This window comes from Plectropomus leopardus, chromosome 8 (assembly GCF_008729295.1).
Source record: "Plectropomus leopardus isolate mb chromosome 8, YSFRI_Pleo_2.0, whole genome shotgun sequence".
NCBI lineage: Eukaryota > Metazoa > Chordata > Actinopteri > Perciformes > Serranidae > Plectropomus > Plectropomus leopardus.
The window spans coordinates 23,925,279-23,942,659 of NC_056470.1; the positions used below are offsets into that span (position 1 = coordinate 23,925,279).

Sequence of the window (17,381 nt, forward strand, 5' to 3'; positions counted from 1 at the left end):
ACTTCCTGCCTTCCTGCGTGTAAGCTTCGACTTCCCTACAATACATCCATGGCTTTTACGTCCACTGTTTACAACAGAAACAACACAGAAAGCACACTCGTAAGTCTGGACTCATGAGAGAAAAGGACTTTTAGGTAAGTTAACAATGTGATTACTTTTTACAATTTCAACATCTGCTGATCAGTTAGATGCATGATATGTAAAGGGACTGTTCGTTATTTATGAAAGGGAAGGGGTCGGTGCAAAAAGAGGGAGGCGTAGAATAATTTGTCAAGCACTGGGGAGAGTCTTATGTTTGTTTGTTTTTAATTTTGGCTTAGGGGAGGGGCATACAAAGGGCTCATATTAGGTGCTTTAGGTGCTTGAATTTGACTCTCAGAAATTTAAGTCCTTAAATACTTTGAAGATCAGACATTTTTTTGAGTCGGTCCTAGTAACAGTACTTGAATCTAATTAAGAGGAAATCATAAATTATTTTGTGAATTCTATGACATAAAAATGAGAGCTTTAAAAAGTACTTGACAGTCCCTGAATGTGACTTGCCCCTGCCTGTACAAACCCTTTGTACAACTTTAATTGGCTGTGTTTAGTATTTATTTTGTCATCTATTTTTTAAAGAAATCATACCTTCCAAACCTGAACCTGAGGGCATGTTTTCTTAAAAGAAGTTTTTAAAAATATCAGCAAAAATACACAATTTATCATAGCCAGAATCTGAGCTTCAAATGGTGATATTTCATCCAAAACACTATTCTACATGCCTTGTTTGAAATTTTGCATAAAAAAAAAAAACATTCGCACTAACTAATCAGCATGCGCGACAGGATTTCGTCCTCAACTTTTGACTTTCAAACTACAAATGGTTAGTTTTTAGAATCTATAGCAACTAATTTATGTAGGGGGGCTCATGTAGTTTCCCTCAGTCATTCAGGGAGACTCAAGGAAAAAATATTCGTAGCTTTGGGGAGGGTAAACCAAATAAACAAACAAACAAAAGACAAAACACAGTCACCCCCCTCCTCTGATAAATAAAGAACAGCCCCTAAGTGGTTGCTACTCTGTGTCATCAATGTGTTGTTTTAATGATATAAAGAGTAGGTAAAGAAAACACAGATCAGGAATGGCTGCTGATGTGGGAGTACGAAGTCAGCTCCTGGAAAGTGAGCTGAAGACAGAGAGCCTCACCTCCACTTCAGTGTCCACCGCTCTCTCCACTGGGTTAAAAAACAGCACACCGTTAAAAATGCATCCTAGCTGTGATTTCCAGCTGGACACCAGTGGAGACATAAATAACCAAAGTCACAAGGACGAGGGTGACTCATGCCACACTTCCACATTGCCCCTTGGCTGGACCAGAGAGGTTAGGCAGCGGAAAGCTGGAAAGACAGCAGGCAAAATGGACGTCTACATTACAAGGTGACTCATTGTTTTCGTGTAATTGTGTCTGTGTGTAATCATACCTAAGTGTCTTGCAGATCCAGTTTGATTAGTGTCTAACTGATTTTTTCGCTCTGTCGTTTAAGTCCCCAAGGGCTGAGATTCCGCTCAAGAGCATCCCTGAAGGCTTTCCTCCTGAAAGACGGAGAAGGTAACTTGGACATAGAACTTTTTGATTTCACCACATCCAAGGACAATGCCGTCACCACTTCACAGTTACTCCCCTCACAAGTGAAACAGAGGGGAAGAAAGAAAAGACATGCAAGTGGACAGCAGGGTACAACAGAAATACTGGATCCACCTCCAAATAAACCTAAAAGAGCCCCTTCCTCCCTCAAAAGTGACACTAAAGACAGAAAAGTGTTGCATACACCTACAATTACAGAGGATGATGTTAAATTGCAGAAGAGCCCTCAGAGGACGGGTCAGCTGAGAGAGAAGCTCCTCAGACTGGCTCCTTCTAGCAACCAACAAAACACTCTCATCGCTGAAAAGAAAGAAGAGACAGACACACAGACTTCTGTCCCGACACTGAGTGTTGAGCCTGCCAGCGACAGCGAGAACGACGGTGAGGGTGAGCGAGGTGGAGATGAGATACAGATTCATAACAAAGGTGACAACAAACCTAATTCTGAACAGGAGGTCGGTGCTGACAGTCATCAGGATGAGGAACAGGAGGTGTTGTTACCTGACATCACTGGTGGGAGCTGCACACCAGTGAGAGATTCCCAGAATAGTAAGTATGATCCACACCATCTGACATCTTGTTAAAGTAGCACTTAAAGTTAGTTCTCTGGATGTGATCTTTTTATGTGATGAATTTCACATTTAAAAAAATAAATACACTAAAAAAAAGACTAAAAAAAGAACAGCAGAAAGTTCAAAGCAAACAGCATATATTTTTATTTTTTACAAACAAAAGACTTTTAAAAAATCAGCCTATACACAGCAAACAACTAAAATTAGCAAAATTCAGTAGCCAGACAAGTACAAGTCCTCAATCCTGTTTTTAAAATCTCCTGGACTTGTAAGAGAGTCTAGTTTAATCTGACTCTGTAGTTGACACCATGATGAGGGAGCAGTGAGATTGCACATTGCCAATAAGTGAATAAACCCTCATCACCCCTTTACAAGCATGCAGGGGAACATACAGCGGCCTTCGGGTAACATACAAATGTGAAAGGCCCTCTTTTCCATCCTGGGCTGATGTGGAAACATGGCACTGCAACGTGTTGGGCTTCATGGAAAAGTCCCTACATAGATGTGAAGGACAAACGAAAACAAAAAGAGTCTTAATTTCAGGTGATTATAAAGTAATGAAAACATAACAGTGAATAGTATATTAAACTTCTGCCTAAATTCTACACATCCATCCTTTAAGTAACACAAAACCAGAATGATATGTACTGATGTGAAAACCAGGTGATATGTACAATAAAGAGGAAGGGGAGGAGAAACATCACTTGGAGTACTGTATACTGCTTAGGCATGAAGGCTTTTGGAGCCTCAGAGCAAACATATACATACTTTGTTCCAGTTTCAGGTTTCAGATAATACACTTGATGGTGGTCACCAGAGTTGGAAATTCAATTTTTTGTCCCCCTGTCAATCTACCAGTCACTCAGTATACTTTTTGTTGTTGTTGTTGTTGTTGTTGTTTTATTTATAGTAAATCTAGCAGCATATTTTACCAGCATTTGGATGGTGGCTGGTGCTAATTCCCAACTCTGGTGACCACTAAAGCTTTGTAACAAGTAGAATGAAATTTTTGAAGGCATAAAATACATATTTTAAATGGTAACTGAACTTCTGACATGATGAAAAAAAAATCACAAATGATGAGGAAGATTCATTTTCTGTATCATTTATATTCCCACCAAGTATTATTACAGACACCAGCTGTGCCCTCCTACATTCATTCCTCCTTTGTTTGTGAAAGTGTTCTGGTTCATGCATATAATTATTTGAAACACTTTCAGGATTACTTTTCTGTCCTCATTTCCAATTCTGTAAGGTACTGCTCTGATTGACTGTTAAAACGTTTTCCTATTACTTATGAGTTAAATTGTAAATCTAAGTGTTTAGTTGTTAGGCTGAGCCACAGATAAGGAGTCATCCAAGGTTCAAAATGCACAGCAGTTTGTTTTTTTGTTTTAAGTTCTGCGAAGAGAGAACAAAATTATTTACATTAAATCACACATCTCAACAGAAATAGATGAGAACAGAATAAAAGTAATCTAATATTATAAGGTGACTGACTTACAGGATGAAAACAACATGGCTGAGGAGCAGCAAATGTTGGCTCTCTGCACCAACTGTGTGTCATAAGAAATGTTTTCTTTCTTTTAAATGTACATAAATGTGTCCTGTCTGCCTAGAGTCCAAGAGCGTGGAAGAGAAGCGGAAAACAAGCTCTTATTTCAGCAGGCAACCCCTAAGAGATGGTAATGTTACAACATTTCATTCAATAGGAAAAGCAAAGAGAATACTGGTGTATATTTATACTGTATGTGAGACATAAAGAATACCTCATCATGTAAGGATACACTGTCCATACACAGGCCTTAGCCCACCCAGGAGGAAGGCCTTCAAGAAGTGGACACCCCCTCGCTCTCCCTACAACCTCGTTCAGGAAACCCTTTTCCACGACCCCTGGAAGCTTTTGGTGGCCACCATTTTTCTCAATAAGACCAGTGGTAAGCTCCAACATACACACATAGCATTGCAACAGCATTGTACCAACAAGTGCTCACATGTAGTATTTGTATTTTTGATAACACTTCAGGCAGGATGGCCATCCCAGTGCTGTGGCAGTTCTTTGAGCGCTACCCGTCTCCAGAGGTGACCCGAGAGGCCGACTGGAAGCCCCTGTCTGAACTTATGAAGCCACTGGGCCTGTATGAGCTTCGAGCCAAAACACTCATCCGCTTCTCAGGTGAACACGCCTGTCTAGTGTGCGGAATGAATTATAGCGTCCACTTCTGTGCATAGTAATTACAGTATATGTGGAGTGTTGTCATTTGTATAGTTTTAGTCAGAATAAGTGAAGCAAAATCAATTGCAACAAATACCTCACAATCCCTTTTTTTCTTGTGTAGATGAATATCTAACTAAACAGTGGCGTTACCCCATCGAGTTGCATGGCATTGGGAAGTACGGCAATGACTCCTATAGGATCTTCTGTGTGGGAGAGTGGAGAGATGTGAGTCTAATCCCAACTATTTTGGATGACGTTTTTTTGGTAATGTTCATTAATGCCATATCTGGAATTTGTCGTTTTCTTTTAGGTGAAACCTGAAGATCACATGTTGAACAAATACCACGAGTGGCTGTGGGAGAATCATGAAAGTCTTGGAATCTGAAGCACAATGTATGAGAAACTGCATGGAGATTTGCTGCAGCACAGACATGGAAATCAGTTACATCCCATAAAAAACAATACAGTTATCCAACAATATTACTATTGAGATGCAGAGGGGGGGACTCGAGTTACAAACTTGAAGACTGTAGACTTGACAAAATAAAAAAAATTCTTGCAACTCGACTTGGACTTTAACATCAGTGACTTGTAACCTCACTTGGACGTGAGCCTTTAAAAAGTATGTTCTTTAAAAAGTGTTGCACGAATTAATTACTTTCCTAAATCAACTACCATAAATGCTATTAATTCTCAGCCAGATGGCACAATTCCCCAGAATCAGTGTTTGATCCAACAGCATCCAATCAAGTTGCAAGAACTAAAATGATGTTACTGAGTGCCATTTGAAAAGAATGATACCAAAGGATGTTTGTTCATGTAGAAAAACTAAGCGGTGGTGGTGGCAAAAGAATTTACAGCGTGCAAAATGTGACATTTGAAAACTACAGATTGAGACGCAACAACTTCCAGAGAGAGTTGAAGTTGCACAAAGAACGGTACTTAGAGCCAAGTATCAACATAGTTAACAAGCCAATGCTTAGTTGACATTATTATGTTATTAAAATTGGCATAATATTTTATGAAGAGCGCATTATGACTTGTTAGGGACTTAAAAATTTAAAGGTGTGGACTTGGGACTTTAGTGCAAAAACTTAAGACTTTTGACTTGCAAAACAATGACTTGGTTCCATCTCTCTTATGATGAACTTTCAGTGTCACACTTGAATCCTTTGAAAATTGTAAAGTGACTTTATTTCCTCCTTTAAAAAGTTTTACTGTTTTGTTAATAAAATGTTTTATGTGGTTTAAAAGTTGCAGTGATTCACTATTCTGACTGGTTTTCTTGTTCCGATGTCGATACGTGGATGAGATATCTGAGCTTAGTGTGCTGTCACAGGCTAATCATCTTTCTTTTTGAGTGCACTGAAGCATGATGCACGCAGCAGCTTTCTCTTCGGTGGTGGGTAACTTGATTCCCAAGGCAACTGTTGCCACCGCAAAACACTCAGTGAATGCACAGACAGGCATGTCACAGTTTAATCTCTAACTAGTGCCAGTATAGTAATTTGTCATATTTACATTATGATGTACTAGAAATCAGTGTTGCAACGTTAAGAAGACAATTAAATCGTGCAGGATTTTAAAGTTTGGAAAGTTTCATTCCACAAAGACTTCTCTGGTGGGGCGAACAGAGGAAACAGCTTGAACTTCAAAATGAGACTACGTAAGAAAATTGTTGCTTTTTTTTTTTTTTACATTTGTTCAATTTCTGTTTCTAGCAAACAACTTAACCATTTGAACACTGGCTTGATGTCTTTCAAGCCAGGGAATGACCCAAAAATTAGCAAGAAATTAGTAAAAAGTCCAAGAAAATTACTTCAAAATTCGTTAAAAAAAAAATTGTAATAATAACAATTACAATTTTTTGAAAAAAAAAACCAAAACTTTAGAAATACATTAATTCTGTAACAATGTTAAATATATAATTATATAGTTTCCCCTTACTTTTTTCCTTTTCCCCTGGACATTTTTCTCTTTAAAAAAATATTTTTTAAAAATCTTATTTCTTGTAATTCTTGAAACATTTCTTACAAAGTAATACATTGCCTTTCCCCCCATGTTTTATAAATAAAACCAATGTGCTCAGGGTTCAAAGGGTTAAACATGCTGTAACACTGTTCATTTCAATCTTCACTACTTCAGCAGCCATCTCTATAGCCTCCACACCAGTGTCTATTCCTCACGACACACTTCCTGTCCGGCAGCGTCACTGTCTGGTGGTCACTCCCATGATATTCCCCAACATCTCAGACTCTGCCCGGCTGTGGACAAGCCGTCAGGTGAGCAGAGATTCATTGATACTTCATTCATGGCCTGACTGCCTCATTGGAAGATGGTGTTTGTTTGAGATAAATAAAACAAAACGGTCATGAATCTGCTCTCTAGAGTATTCCAAGACTGAACCCTTTACATCCACCTTTGGTCCCTAAACGTACCGTCAGCCTGGAGACGCCAGCTGTTCACCACCACAACCACCAGAGGACACTAATTATGCAGAGGAGAGAGCACCACAGGTAGGAGCGTCTGTGCAATATCTCGCTCTTTTTTTTTTGTACAGAGAATCATAGATAACATCTTTGCTTTAGTAAGTTGAGTTCAAAGTTACTCACTTGTATTTGGTTGACGTGTCAGGTATCATCAAGTGTGGAGGAAACCCTTTTATGGAACCAGCACTGAGAGAGAAGAGTACAGGTAAAATAAACGTTCATTTCACCGCCTGTACTGATGGCTCTTTCTCTGTAATATATCCTGCATATACTATACACTTCTTAAAGGGATAGCTTAGATTTTTTTGACTTGAGCTTGTATGAGGTACTTATCCATAGTCAGTGTATTACTTACAGCATATGGCAGTCCTCATGCCCCCCAGTTTGGAGAAGCAGGCTGGAGTAGCAGGCATGGAAGCTGAGCAACAGAGGGCCACAGGGATGGCATTTCTCTGAAGCTAACGTCCCCCTGGTTCCCTGGTCAAAAAGTCTATGGGATTTTTCATTGGATTTTGTGTAATTGCAGCACATATGCTCTGTGGTAAACAAACATTTAAAATAATTACAAGTTCTTTTCAGCAAGATAATTTTCAGAAATGAACACCACTTTTTGGATTTTTGAAGCCTAAATGTAATCACCAGAAGTAAAAAGGATGTTTTGAGGCTGTACAGTAGTGTTTGTCGGAGCGCCTTGTGATCACGTTCTGTAGTTTAATTTACTTTGAGACAAGGAGACCAGAGATGTTGAAATGCTAATTTGTTTACTGCTTTTAAGACTCATTACTGACTCATCACTTTGGACCGGGGCAGCAGCAAAATGTATTTTAGCCACCTAAAAAAGTTCCACATAAAACAATCAATATCAGATTGTACACTATATTGAGAGCATTTTCACTACTTTACCCTGACATCTGACAGGGATTTATGATAGAAAAGTGAAGCCGTTACATCGCTTTCTTCAAAGCCAGACTCCACTGAGAAAAGCAGGGATTTAACCTCGCTAAACACAGGAGCAGCTGGTCTGCTGGGGCCTTAATTAGTTTTTTTGTGTGTCTTTCTGTGTGACTTTGGCATTTAAAGTGGTTAGTTTGGATTCATCAAGGTCAGTGACACAGAGTAACTAACTGATCAAAGCAGCGGTAGACCAGCAGCTCAAATGCTCAGCGAGCCTAAATTATTGTTTTTGTCAGTGGAGTCTGGTGGCTTTAAGAGAGCATAGATAGTGAAAATACTCTTAATACAGCACACACTTGATCTGCTGCAGATTTTTAAACCCGTCCACAACAGTACATGTCTTGGCTTCAGTGTTGACCTACAGCCTGCTTCTACAAACTGTGCCAACTGACATCTACTGTCGGTCCTTAATCCAACCTCACTTCAAATCTGAACTATCCCTGTAACATTCATTTGTGATACAGGAAAGTGGTTCTCTGTCCTGTAGGAAGGAGTTGCGAGAGCAGTTGAAGAGGCAGATAGAAGAGAAATGCATAGCACTGAAGCTGCAGCTGGCCAGTAAAGTGAAAGAAGCCGAGTTTTTACGAGAAGTGGACCGCCTCGCCCTATCCAGTGAGAGAGAGCTAAGGCTCCAGCACAGCAAAGCAATGACAGCATACAGAGATGAGAACAAGAGGGTATAGTTCCACACATGCATTATGTATACACGACTAATGCCTTTGTGTTTATGTTCCTCACAATAGTGTCCTGATAATGCTCAACATGCTGGATGCTCTCAGATTACAACAATATAGGGAGTGTTTGAGGTTTTTCTCATCTGTGTGTGTGTGTGTGTGTGTGTGTCTGTGTGTGTGTGTGTCTGTGTGTGTAGCTAATGGAGCAGAGCTGGAGGGACAGAGCACTAACACGCTCCCAGGAGACACTAAAGGAGAGAGAGCTGCTGCGCCTCAACCCCATTAACTGGAGTGGGACACTGAAATAGGTTGAACCTCGACATCCAGAGTCAAGACTTCAAACTCAGGCCTCCCTGTAGCCCCCGGGCATGCATCATGATTGACAGATGAAAATGTGGTGCACATATACAGTACATGCAATTAGTGCTGTGATAGCAAATTAAAGGAATATTTGTAGGATTTTTCTAAACTGGGAACAACCAAATTTTTAGCATCAGATTTCTAGTCATACTTTATAAATATCCTCTTATGTGCAGCTATGGGTTGCACTAACGTAAATTCAAGTTTTATATGAGTACTCCAGCGATTTAGCATCACATTCCTATAGCACTGTCAGTCATATCTCTGTTAAGCTGTGCATTTCTCTTCTTTGTCAAAACCTGGTGCCTACAATACCCACAATGCAACCTGACCACAACAGTTCTGTTGGAGATTTGCTTACGTTAGGCTTGTAATGTAGGTTGGAGCGTCTAGCCGCGAGCAGAGATGCAGGTTACAGAGGTCTGGTGAGCTCACTTCTTTATAACTCCACACCCAAAGATTTCCTCCATCTTCAAACTTGTAGTCCTCAGCCTGAAACATCTTTCTCACAATCAGATTTAATGCAGCTCCCTGTGAAACAACAAGAGACTTTTGCAACTTTTACACGTATCAGCAGCAACATACCACAGTCACTGGGAGCAGCAGTACTCCCAGTAACAGTGTGTAATCAGTGGAGTTCCCCTTTAAAGCAACATCATCCAACTTTTTATCTTTAAATAACAGCTTAAAAATTCATTTTAAAGGCACACTGAATTGTAATAGGAAAAATAATACCTCTAATTCTTACTCCATGTCACAAACGCCTGTTTTGCACCATGTAAACTTAGGTAGGCTCTCCTGCGAGAAGTGCATCACACTTCACAATGTTACATTACACATCACCAGCAAGCTGTAAAAAGAAGTTAGCTTGATATTTTCAGTAGGGATATCATGGCAGAGGTTAAGTTGTTAGGGTCAGCTGTTATTCTAAAAACAAAACCTTCACAGACTGTAAGAAATGAATAAACTATACTTCATAACTGAGCAAAACAAAGCAAGGTTGCAAACTTGTTATACTGTCCTGACATAAGCTGTAGTGATCCGTTTTATGGCTACTGGAAAAACAACAACAATCTGACAGTCTGATTTATTTATTTGTGGCCGCCCATCATAACATCGACTCTGACCACACAGATGAAGAAAAGTAGGGGTATTTAACTGCATTAGCACCAAGGTGACATTTAGAGCAGACATTTAGAGCTGCACGCTGTTCATCAGACTGGTCATTGGTTATGGGATCATAGTCTAGTGTGCAGACTCTGTTTTTTCATCTCTTGCATGATCGCTTGTCCAGCACCTAATGTTCATCATCTGGATAATGTTTTGGTAAACTTTTTAAACAACTAGAATTTAACAGCACAAATCGCAGCACCGGAGGCCCACAGCAAGCTGATGGCCAGCGGCAATGCTGGGTCTAACCTGTGTAACACCAGCGACGAAAAGTTTAATGATCTGGTGGGGGTTTGGGTTGGCCGTAATGTACCGCTCTAAAAGTGTAGGGGCACTACATCGTAAAAATAACCATTTTAACAATGCTGCTTGGAAGTTTTTTTCCAGTCACAGGCTTCCTAAAGGTCCTGTAATTTATCATGCATTTTGCAATTGTAGAAAATCATTTTCAAAAAGCTGAAATGTTTTCCCTCATTTTCTCTATGTTAAGAGTTTATGTAATAATTCTAACTAAAACATCGTGAGTGACAGACTTTTTATTGAAAAGCAAACATCTATAACAACAACTTTGTGGAAAACTTTCCACACAAGGAAAACCAAAGACAAAGTAGATGGTCGCGTAAAAAATGACGTTTCAGTGGCTTTCTAACATGATGCTACCATATCTGCTAGAATAACCAATTAACAGACTAAAAAAAACTGCATTAAAAATGCACACAAAAATACACAGAAGAAATGGCAAGAGCAAAATATGATAAATGTCTTCCCAATAAATATTGCTGTCAAATAAATTAAAGGCAACAAAAAAAAGTGGCTTTAATCATCCAGATCAACTCTGGAATTTACCGAAGCACATTCCCTCACACACACACTCACTAAGTGGTCAATAGCAGTAGTGTTGGTGATCCAGCAGCTGACAAAGTCTGTCTTCCATGCCAAAGTAAGACAATAAATAAATATATACAGTAAAGTACCTTTCATTTCAAATCCTATTTTCATGCATTATCACTAAAAAGAATCATTCAATAAGTTAGGAGGTAAAAAGTCATTCTATGAACATAAATAACCAGTGAATCAGAATGGAAATATCCCAGAGTTTTGATGAGCTTTCATTTTGGGGTGATTGAGGAAATTCCTAAAAATTGCCTTATCTAACCACATGACCAACGCAAGAAGCTTGAGTGTTGCAATAACATGACAGCCAACCCTCTGCTTTATGACACTAGATAATGAAAAAACATGGTGGACGACGTGATGGACGGGAGGTTTTGATTGTGTGGAAGAAAACGACATCATTTTAACATTGAGGCAAGATGAGACATCCAAATGCATAATAGATTTTAACAATCAGTAGTGGTCTTTGTTTCACCCTTGTTCCCAACAAAGCTGAGGTAAGGGATTAAGTTCACTTCCTTTATATCAGTGCAGTGTTGCTTTGCTATTCCTCTTCAAGTTTTGCGGCTTCATAGCCTTCAAGTTCTCACCTTTTCCTGTGTTATCCTATTCATAAACATAAATGAACCCGAGCCCTTTCAAGTAACTCCCCAAGTAAATCCCTGAAAGGCAAGCATTGCAGGGATATTTTCTGCCCCCAGTTGAGTCTTATTCACCTTAACTGGCTGGTATTCCAGTGTCCTTTTTCGTGGCTCCAGACAGTCTAGCGTCCCTTCAGAAATCCATCCAGCATGTAGTCTCCCTTTTCTGTCAGCCAGTATCCGGCCATAGCAGCTACACCTCCGATGAAAATGGCCGTGAAAACCATGTCACCTTTAGCAGCGAGCGTAGCTATGGCACAGATTACAACGCCGAAGAACATCTGCTGCAGTACCAGGACCTCATCATCTGTCATGTCGTCAAACAGCCCCTTCTCTGGCCCAGCTGAACAGGCAGAGGAAACGAAATTTAGCTGAGAACTGATGAACAACATGTGTATTTTACTGCAATGACTGCTTACCAGGGGGCTTGTTCTCAACACAGATGCTGTCTCTTCTAATGAATCCATCAGCACAGTCACAGTGGAAGGAGCCCTCCTCATTGATACAGGCCTCATTGAGTCCAGGGCACGCTATTGCACGATCACTACATTCATCTATATCTGTACAAGAAAGCAAAAACAAGAAACAGTTTAAGGAAACAGTGAGGTGTGGCACAGAAATGATGTAAATAAACAGTATATCCTTACCGAGACACTTTGCTCCTGTCAATCTGTAGCCACGTGCACATTTCTTACAGCGGGCAGGACCACTACCCATGCAGCCCACACATGCCTGGTCACAGCCTGGAAACAACAAAAGCACAGTGAACAACATTATGCACCAATAACTGAATTTGTCCCACGAGAAAAACATGTTTTCTCATTACAATGCAGTGAAATGATTTTGGTTTTGTCCTGTTGACCAAATAAAACAGGCAATGTAAATGCAAATTCCTCAAGATGAGGGGTATTTTCACCATTTCTTACATTTTATAGACAAAACAATTAAGAAAATAATCTGCAGATTAATCTATAATAAAACAAATAATCAATGGATGCAGATAAACATTCGAATTTGGGATGAGAAAGAGAAGGTTGCTTTTTCATAATTTCTCCAATTTTGCAAATGTAACTTAAAACTAGGGATTCTGAACATTGGTGTCTGATGGTTTATGCCTTATTGATTGCCATCAGCTATTAGCAAATAAGATGACATTCATCGAATGCAGTAGCTGATGTTTTTTCGTTGTCACATTAGTTTTGCGCAGACAAAGGAGCGGGGCTTGTGACTAACTGCGTTAGGAACACAACAGGACACAACAGAAAATGTGTTTAGGATGATCAGAGATCTTCCCTTGAGCTCTATTCAGTAAAAATGAGTATTGGGCGAATGTACATTATAACGTTATCATGATATTTTCAAATGATTGATTGATTGTTACAAAAAGGGGAATGATTAACAACATAACAAAAAAAATGCAAAAAATAAGACAAAATATTGCCATCTTTTATCAGCCATATCACTATTTTCAACATTCAGGCTCAGAATTTCAAAATTCTTGCATACCAACTAAAACCTGCCTCTTATTACAGTTAATAATGAAAAAAAAAAATCACCTCAGTTGCAAAAAATCTACAAGTCTTAAAAAGCACTGGCATGCTTTCATTAGATGCAATACAGTGCACTGACAGCAGCCACTATACAAGAGCACATACCTCTGCACTCATATGATCCTTCAGTGTTGTGACAGTAGGTGTTGGAAGGACAACGAGCCAACTCGGTACCACACTCGTCAATGTCTAAAGAGACATACAAGGGCAGTCAAACAGCACACATCCAGAAAACTGGCACAGAGCCAGTGACATGTTATCACATGACCTCTAAAGCCAGACTCACCTACGCACTTGTTGTCATGAAGGATCCAGCCGGGTTTGCAGTCGAGGCATTTGTAGTCCTGCGGCCCTGCGCACTTCTTACATGAGTGATAGCAAGCTACAAAGTGTGACAGACAAGGAGATAGTGGAAAGGTCAATTTTAGATGACCTAAAACACAAATTAATACATGTGAAGGGTTGAAACTGTGGTTTGGATCTCAGGTAACCTGCACAAGCTCCTTTGCTGTCGTTGGAGCTTTTCTCTCTGTAGTAACCATCAGCACAGCTCTGGCACAGACGGCCAGAGTATCCAGGATCGCAGACACATTCTCCATCTCCGAGGCGTGTTCCCTCCCCCTCACAGCGGCCCAGACCTCCACATACACCACCAGGGTCAGATGGACACTCTGTATTGGATGAATATTCTATAAGTGGTGCTCTGGAACTCCCAAAACTATGTCTTTATGAAGTCTAGAGGCCTTTGCACACTGAGTCTGTTTTTTATGTCCGAAATTGTCGCATGTGTGAAAATAAATACAACCTTACTCTGTGTCAGTCACATTTGCACACAGAGTCCGAAATTTACATCCATCATTTAAGTTTTCAAAACAGTTTTGATATTCTGCGTTTTTCGCATCTGTCAAAAGCCTAGAGAGTTGTTTGACCAAGAAACAGTGAAGACAAGGAGACAGCAGGACACACCCACAACAAGACGGAGAGGCGGAGCGCACAGTATCCTTTCATAACTCCGATAGCTCACTTTTAACAGGTCAAATAGTATCTTTCAGGTGGATGATGATGACGAAGAGGATGAGGACCACACACATTCATAGAGAGAGACAGTGTGGAGACAGAGAGGACAACTCAGTCCCTTTATGCAGCTGCAGTGCCAAATGCAAGACACGAGAAGAAAGTGGTGACAGCCAGATAGGTTTTGCCAGTGGAGAGAAGCAAGGGAGGAAATGTGTCTTTAGATTTTATGTCATATCGCATATTTTTGTAACTAAGAGAACGATAAAAACCAATGGATTAAGTGTGCAAAGTTTTTTTTTTGTTTATTTTCTCCCTGGATGACAGAAAAAAACATCAGAAAAAGATGGACCCAGTGTGCAAAGGCCTTAAGTACGGGACAACATAGGATGGATAAGGTTTGACCATTTTAGGTTTTCTACACTGACATCAAAAAGCTTCTATTCCATTTTTCATTTTTTTCCACACCTTTGCAGTCAGGTCCAAAGCGTCCAGGTGGACAGCAGAGTCTCAGTTCCTCAATGCACAGCCACTCAAACAAGTCTGGTGCCTCCTGCTGCCTACAGGACACATACATCATGTCATGAAGTTTTAACAGGGGTGTTAATACATTTTAACAAAACATATTCCACTTGGCAATTCACCAAAACACAAAACAATAATCAAAAAAAAAAAAAAAAACATATTACACAAATCACATTTACCTGTGAAACCACCATGTCTCCACCTGGTCCTCTATCTGCTCCAGCAGCCGATTACATTCAAAATCTGCTTTCTCACAGGCAGCTTCTACTATCTCTAAGAGCCGAGTCTCACTGAAACAAAAGCAATTAGAGATGAAAGACGGACTAACACCCGCACCCACCCCCAAAAGATAGTGGAGCTTTGCTCTGGTCCACTGAGAGGTTTTACTCCCCTCAGTGGACTGTAAAAATAGACTGTCTTATGTAATCATTCACACATTACATAGTTTAATATGAATTTGCAGAGAAGACACAGGACTTCCAAAATTATTCTGGCTGGTTTAAGGAATAGAAATGCAACAAAGATTAAAATTTACCTTTTCATTTAGGCATTTGTGACACCATATATTAGATGACTACACAATCCCCAAAAATCAAGTAACTCAATAAAGCATAGGTGTGAATCCAAAAAAGTTTCTCTTACCTGCGTGCATACTTAGCCAGCTTTTCTTCTTCCCAAGCAGTGTTTCCTCCCCCAAAGTTCTTATTCGCTGTTTTCTCTAAGCCCTACAAACAGGGAAATTTCAAGACTCAGTAATACTAAAAACAAAAAAATTGGCTCAAGAAGACAAGCATGAACTGACAGCACATTAACTTAACTGCAGCACCTTGATAAAACTCTCTGTAAGTTTCCGGCAGGTCTGGCATGGTGCAGTCTGGACTCTCACCACAGAGAGCTCTGAGAGAAGCACCAGAGCAGGCAGGAACGGCCAGGCCCACCACATGATCTTTCAGAAAACACAAACACAAAATCAGTAATGTTTAACAAATACATAAATGCTTAGACTAAGAACTGTGACCATCCCAGCAAGTTCGTCAAACACACTAAGAGATTGCTCCTTATGGGAGGGGAGGGGGTGGTGCAAAATACTACTAATAATAAATGTAATATTAATAAGTACATTAAATAAATAAATAAAATACTCTACATAGTAGATAAAAGGTAAATACGTGGATAACAAAAAAAACAATAGATAAAATGTAAAAAAATAATAATAATAATAATAAAACAGACTAAAATGTATAAATAAATAGTAAATAAATAAATAGGTAAACTTCAATTAAAAGCCAAACGAAAAAGGTGGGTCTAATGTTACACACAATAAAATCCTAAAGCAGCTCAGCAACGAGTCTCCAAATTTTAGAATAATTCAGTCTTGTTAGAAAAGCTTTAAAATCAGACAGCTTGTAGCTTGGTTGGGATGCGCTCTCTCCACTGTTAGCTTAGTTAGCTCAGCATCAGCACCACAAACAATGAGCCAACTACTGTAGCTGCTGGCTAAGGTCAATATTAGCTGCTAGCCTGAGCTAACGTTGTCTATCATTGCCTGGCCATCTGTCCGGTGTCTTTTTAAAGTCTACTGAACTCAGCAACACCGTCCAACCAACGTTATTTAGCGTTGAATATCTGCTAAGTGATCTTTAACGCAGTTATTTTGATATTAGCCAGCTAGCAAAACTATTTATTTTCGCTATTTCGGTCTTACCTTATTGCAAATCCACCACGTCCGCTGCACCACTGATGATTGTCTGAATCCCTGCTGGTTCACGCAATGCAGGCAGAGTTTCACATTGTGGACGGACACTTTTAAAGCCTCAAATGAGCCATTTTTGATGAAAAGCCAGCTGAATTAGTTGCTAGCTAAGCTAACGCTGGTGGGGCTCACACAGGCTCGTGCAGCGTTGCTAGCCTCGCGCTGGGATGAATGAACAGCTTCCAGTTGGTTCTCTGTTTCCCACACAGCTGATCTCACAGGATATGACACCGCCCAGATCCGCTGGGATTTCATTCATCAGCCAATTAGTCAACATCCAATTTTACACAGACTGACGCCCCTCATGTCAGTGAGAAAACGTGATAATCTTCATGAAGCTATTTAAACAACACATATTGTCGCAGGTCTTGTCCACGAATATAGTTTGGATGCATTTAACCCCTTTTTAAACTAAGCAAATTTGCTTTATTTGTTTAAAAAAGAAGAGGAAGAAAAAAATGGTGAGAAAATTGAAGTTACGAATTACAAGAAAATAACCTGAAATTGTTTGAGAACAGAAAAAAAAATGTGACAAACAGAAAAAGTAATACATTAAAAAATCTAGATAATATAGTTAATTATTATCATCATCATCAACATCATTATTATTATCATCATCATACATTTAGATTTTCTTGTCATTTTCCCCTCTTTTTTTAATCATCTTATAATTTATCTCTCTGTCTTTTAAACATATTTTCCATGTTGTCAAAAGAAAAACCTATTTGCTCAGGTTTCAATGGTTAAAAGCATGTGAAAGGCACCTGGATGCAGCACAAGAAAACTATCATTCCAGGTTTCAAAGGTTAAGGTACATTTTAAAGACATGTGCGCAATTTTTTTGTTGTTGAAATGTTCAGCATTTGTTTTGTTTTGTTAGTTTTACTTGGCTCTTCTGCAGAGTGCCACAATTTAACAGGAATTAATTTCTGCATTTTAAACA

The 17,381-nt window shown here is 39.5% G+C and overlaps 2 protein-coding genes across 5 annotated transcripts; one reads left to right on the forward strand and one right to left on the reverse strand.

The window, feature by feature from the left end:
* The first annotated feature begins 18 nt into the window (after positions 1–18).
* mbd4 (methyl-CpG binding domain protein 4) lies at positions 19–5,667 on the forward strand. The gene is made up of 8 exons (XM_042491887.1): positions 19–134; positions 1,094–1,416; positions 1,524–2,173; positions 3,816–3,881; positions 3,999–4,133; positions 4,223–4,372; positions 4,536–4,639; positions 4,725–5,667. Exons 2-8 carry the CDS (start codon positions 1,121–1,123, stop codon positions 4,797–4,799), a joined length of 1,476 nt encoding a protein of 491 aa, XP_042347821.1. The 5' UTR covers positions 19–134; positions 1,094–1,120; the 3' UTR covers positions 4,800–5,667.
* On the reverse strand, positions 2,401–16,609 carry LOC121947021 (protein disulfide isomerase Creld1). 4 transcript variants are annotated; one of them, XR_006106056.1, is made up of 15 exons: positions 16,391–16,609; positions 15,512–15,631; positions 15,328–15,410; positions 14,865–14,975; positions 14,629–14,720; positions 13,638–13,817; positions 13,433–13,528; positions 13,252–13,335; positions 12,244–12,339; positions 12,016–12,156; positions 11,672–11,939; positions 9,253–9,422; positions 7,259–7,393; positions 7,027–7,089; positions 2,401–2,690 (listed from the first exon to the last, which is right to left on the reverse strand). XR_006106056.1 is itself a non-coding variant. In XM_042491888.1 (11 exons), the coding sequence occupies exons 2-11, from the start codon at positions 15,626–15,628 to the stop codon at positions 11,719–11,721; spliced, it is 1,221 nt and encodes a 406-aa protein (XP_042347822.1). In that variant the 5' UTR covers positions 15,629–15,631; positions 16,391–16,609; the 3' UTR covers positions 10,355–11,718. The 4 variants fall into 4 exon arrangements, 1 of the variants encoding a protein (XP_042347822.1); XR_006106055.1 differs by having other exon boundaries at positions 7,259–7,439; XR_006106057.1 differs by lacking the exon at positions 7,259–7,393.
* Positions 16,610–17,381: the final 772 nt, after the last annotated feature.

What these genes read in the sequence shown, in the direction of transcription:
- mbd4 (XM_042491887.1), top strand. Translation starts at nt 1,121, where the DNA reads ATGGCTGCTGATGTGGGAGTACGAAGTCAGCTCCTGGAAAGTGAGCTG. An exon ending in ATGGACGTCTACATTACAAG is followed by an intron (nt 1,417 to 1,523) that starts GTGACTCATTGT and finishes CTGTCGTTTAAG; the next exon opens with TCCCCAAGGGCTGAGATTCC. An exon ending in AACACTCATCCGCTTCTCAG is followed by an intron (nt 4,373 to 4,535) that starts GTGAACACGCCT and finishes TTTCTTGTGTAG; the next exon opens with ATGAATATCTAACTAAACAG.
- LOC121947021 (XM_042491888.1), bottom strand. Translation starts at nt 15,628, where the DNA reads ATGTGGTGGGCCTGGCCGTTCCTGCCTGCTCTGGTGCTTCTCTCAGAG. An exon ending in TTACAGAGAGTTTTATCAAG is followed by an intron (nt 15,411 to 15,511) that starts GTGCTGCAGTTA and finishes CCCTGTTTGTAG; the next exon opens with GGCTTAGAGAAAACAGCGAA. An exon ending in TCATGACAACAAGTGCGTAG is followed by an intron (nt 13,336 to 13,432) that starts GTGAGTCTGGCT and finishes ATGTCTCTTTAG; the next exon opens with ACATTGACGAGTGTGGTACC.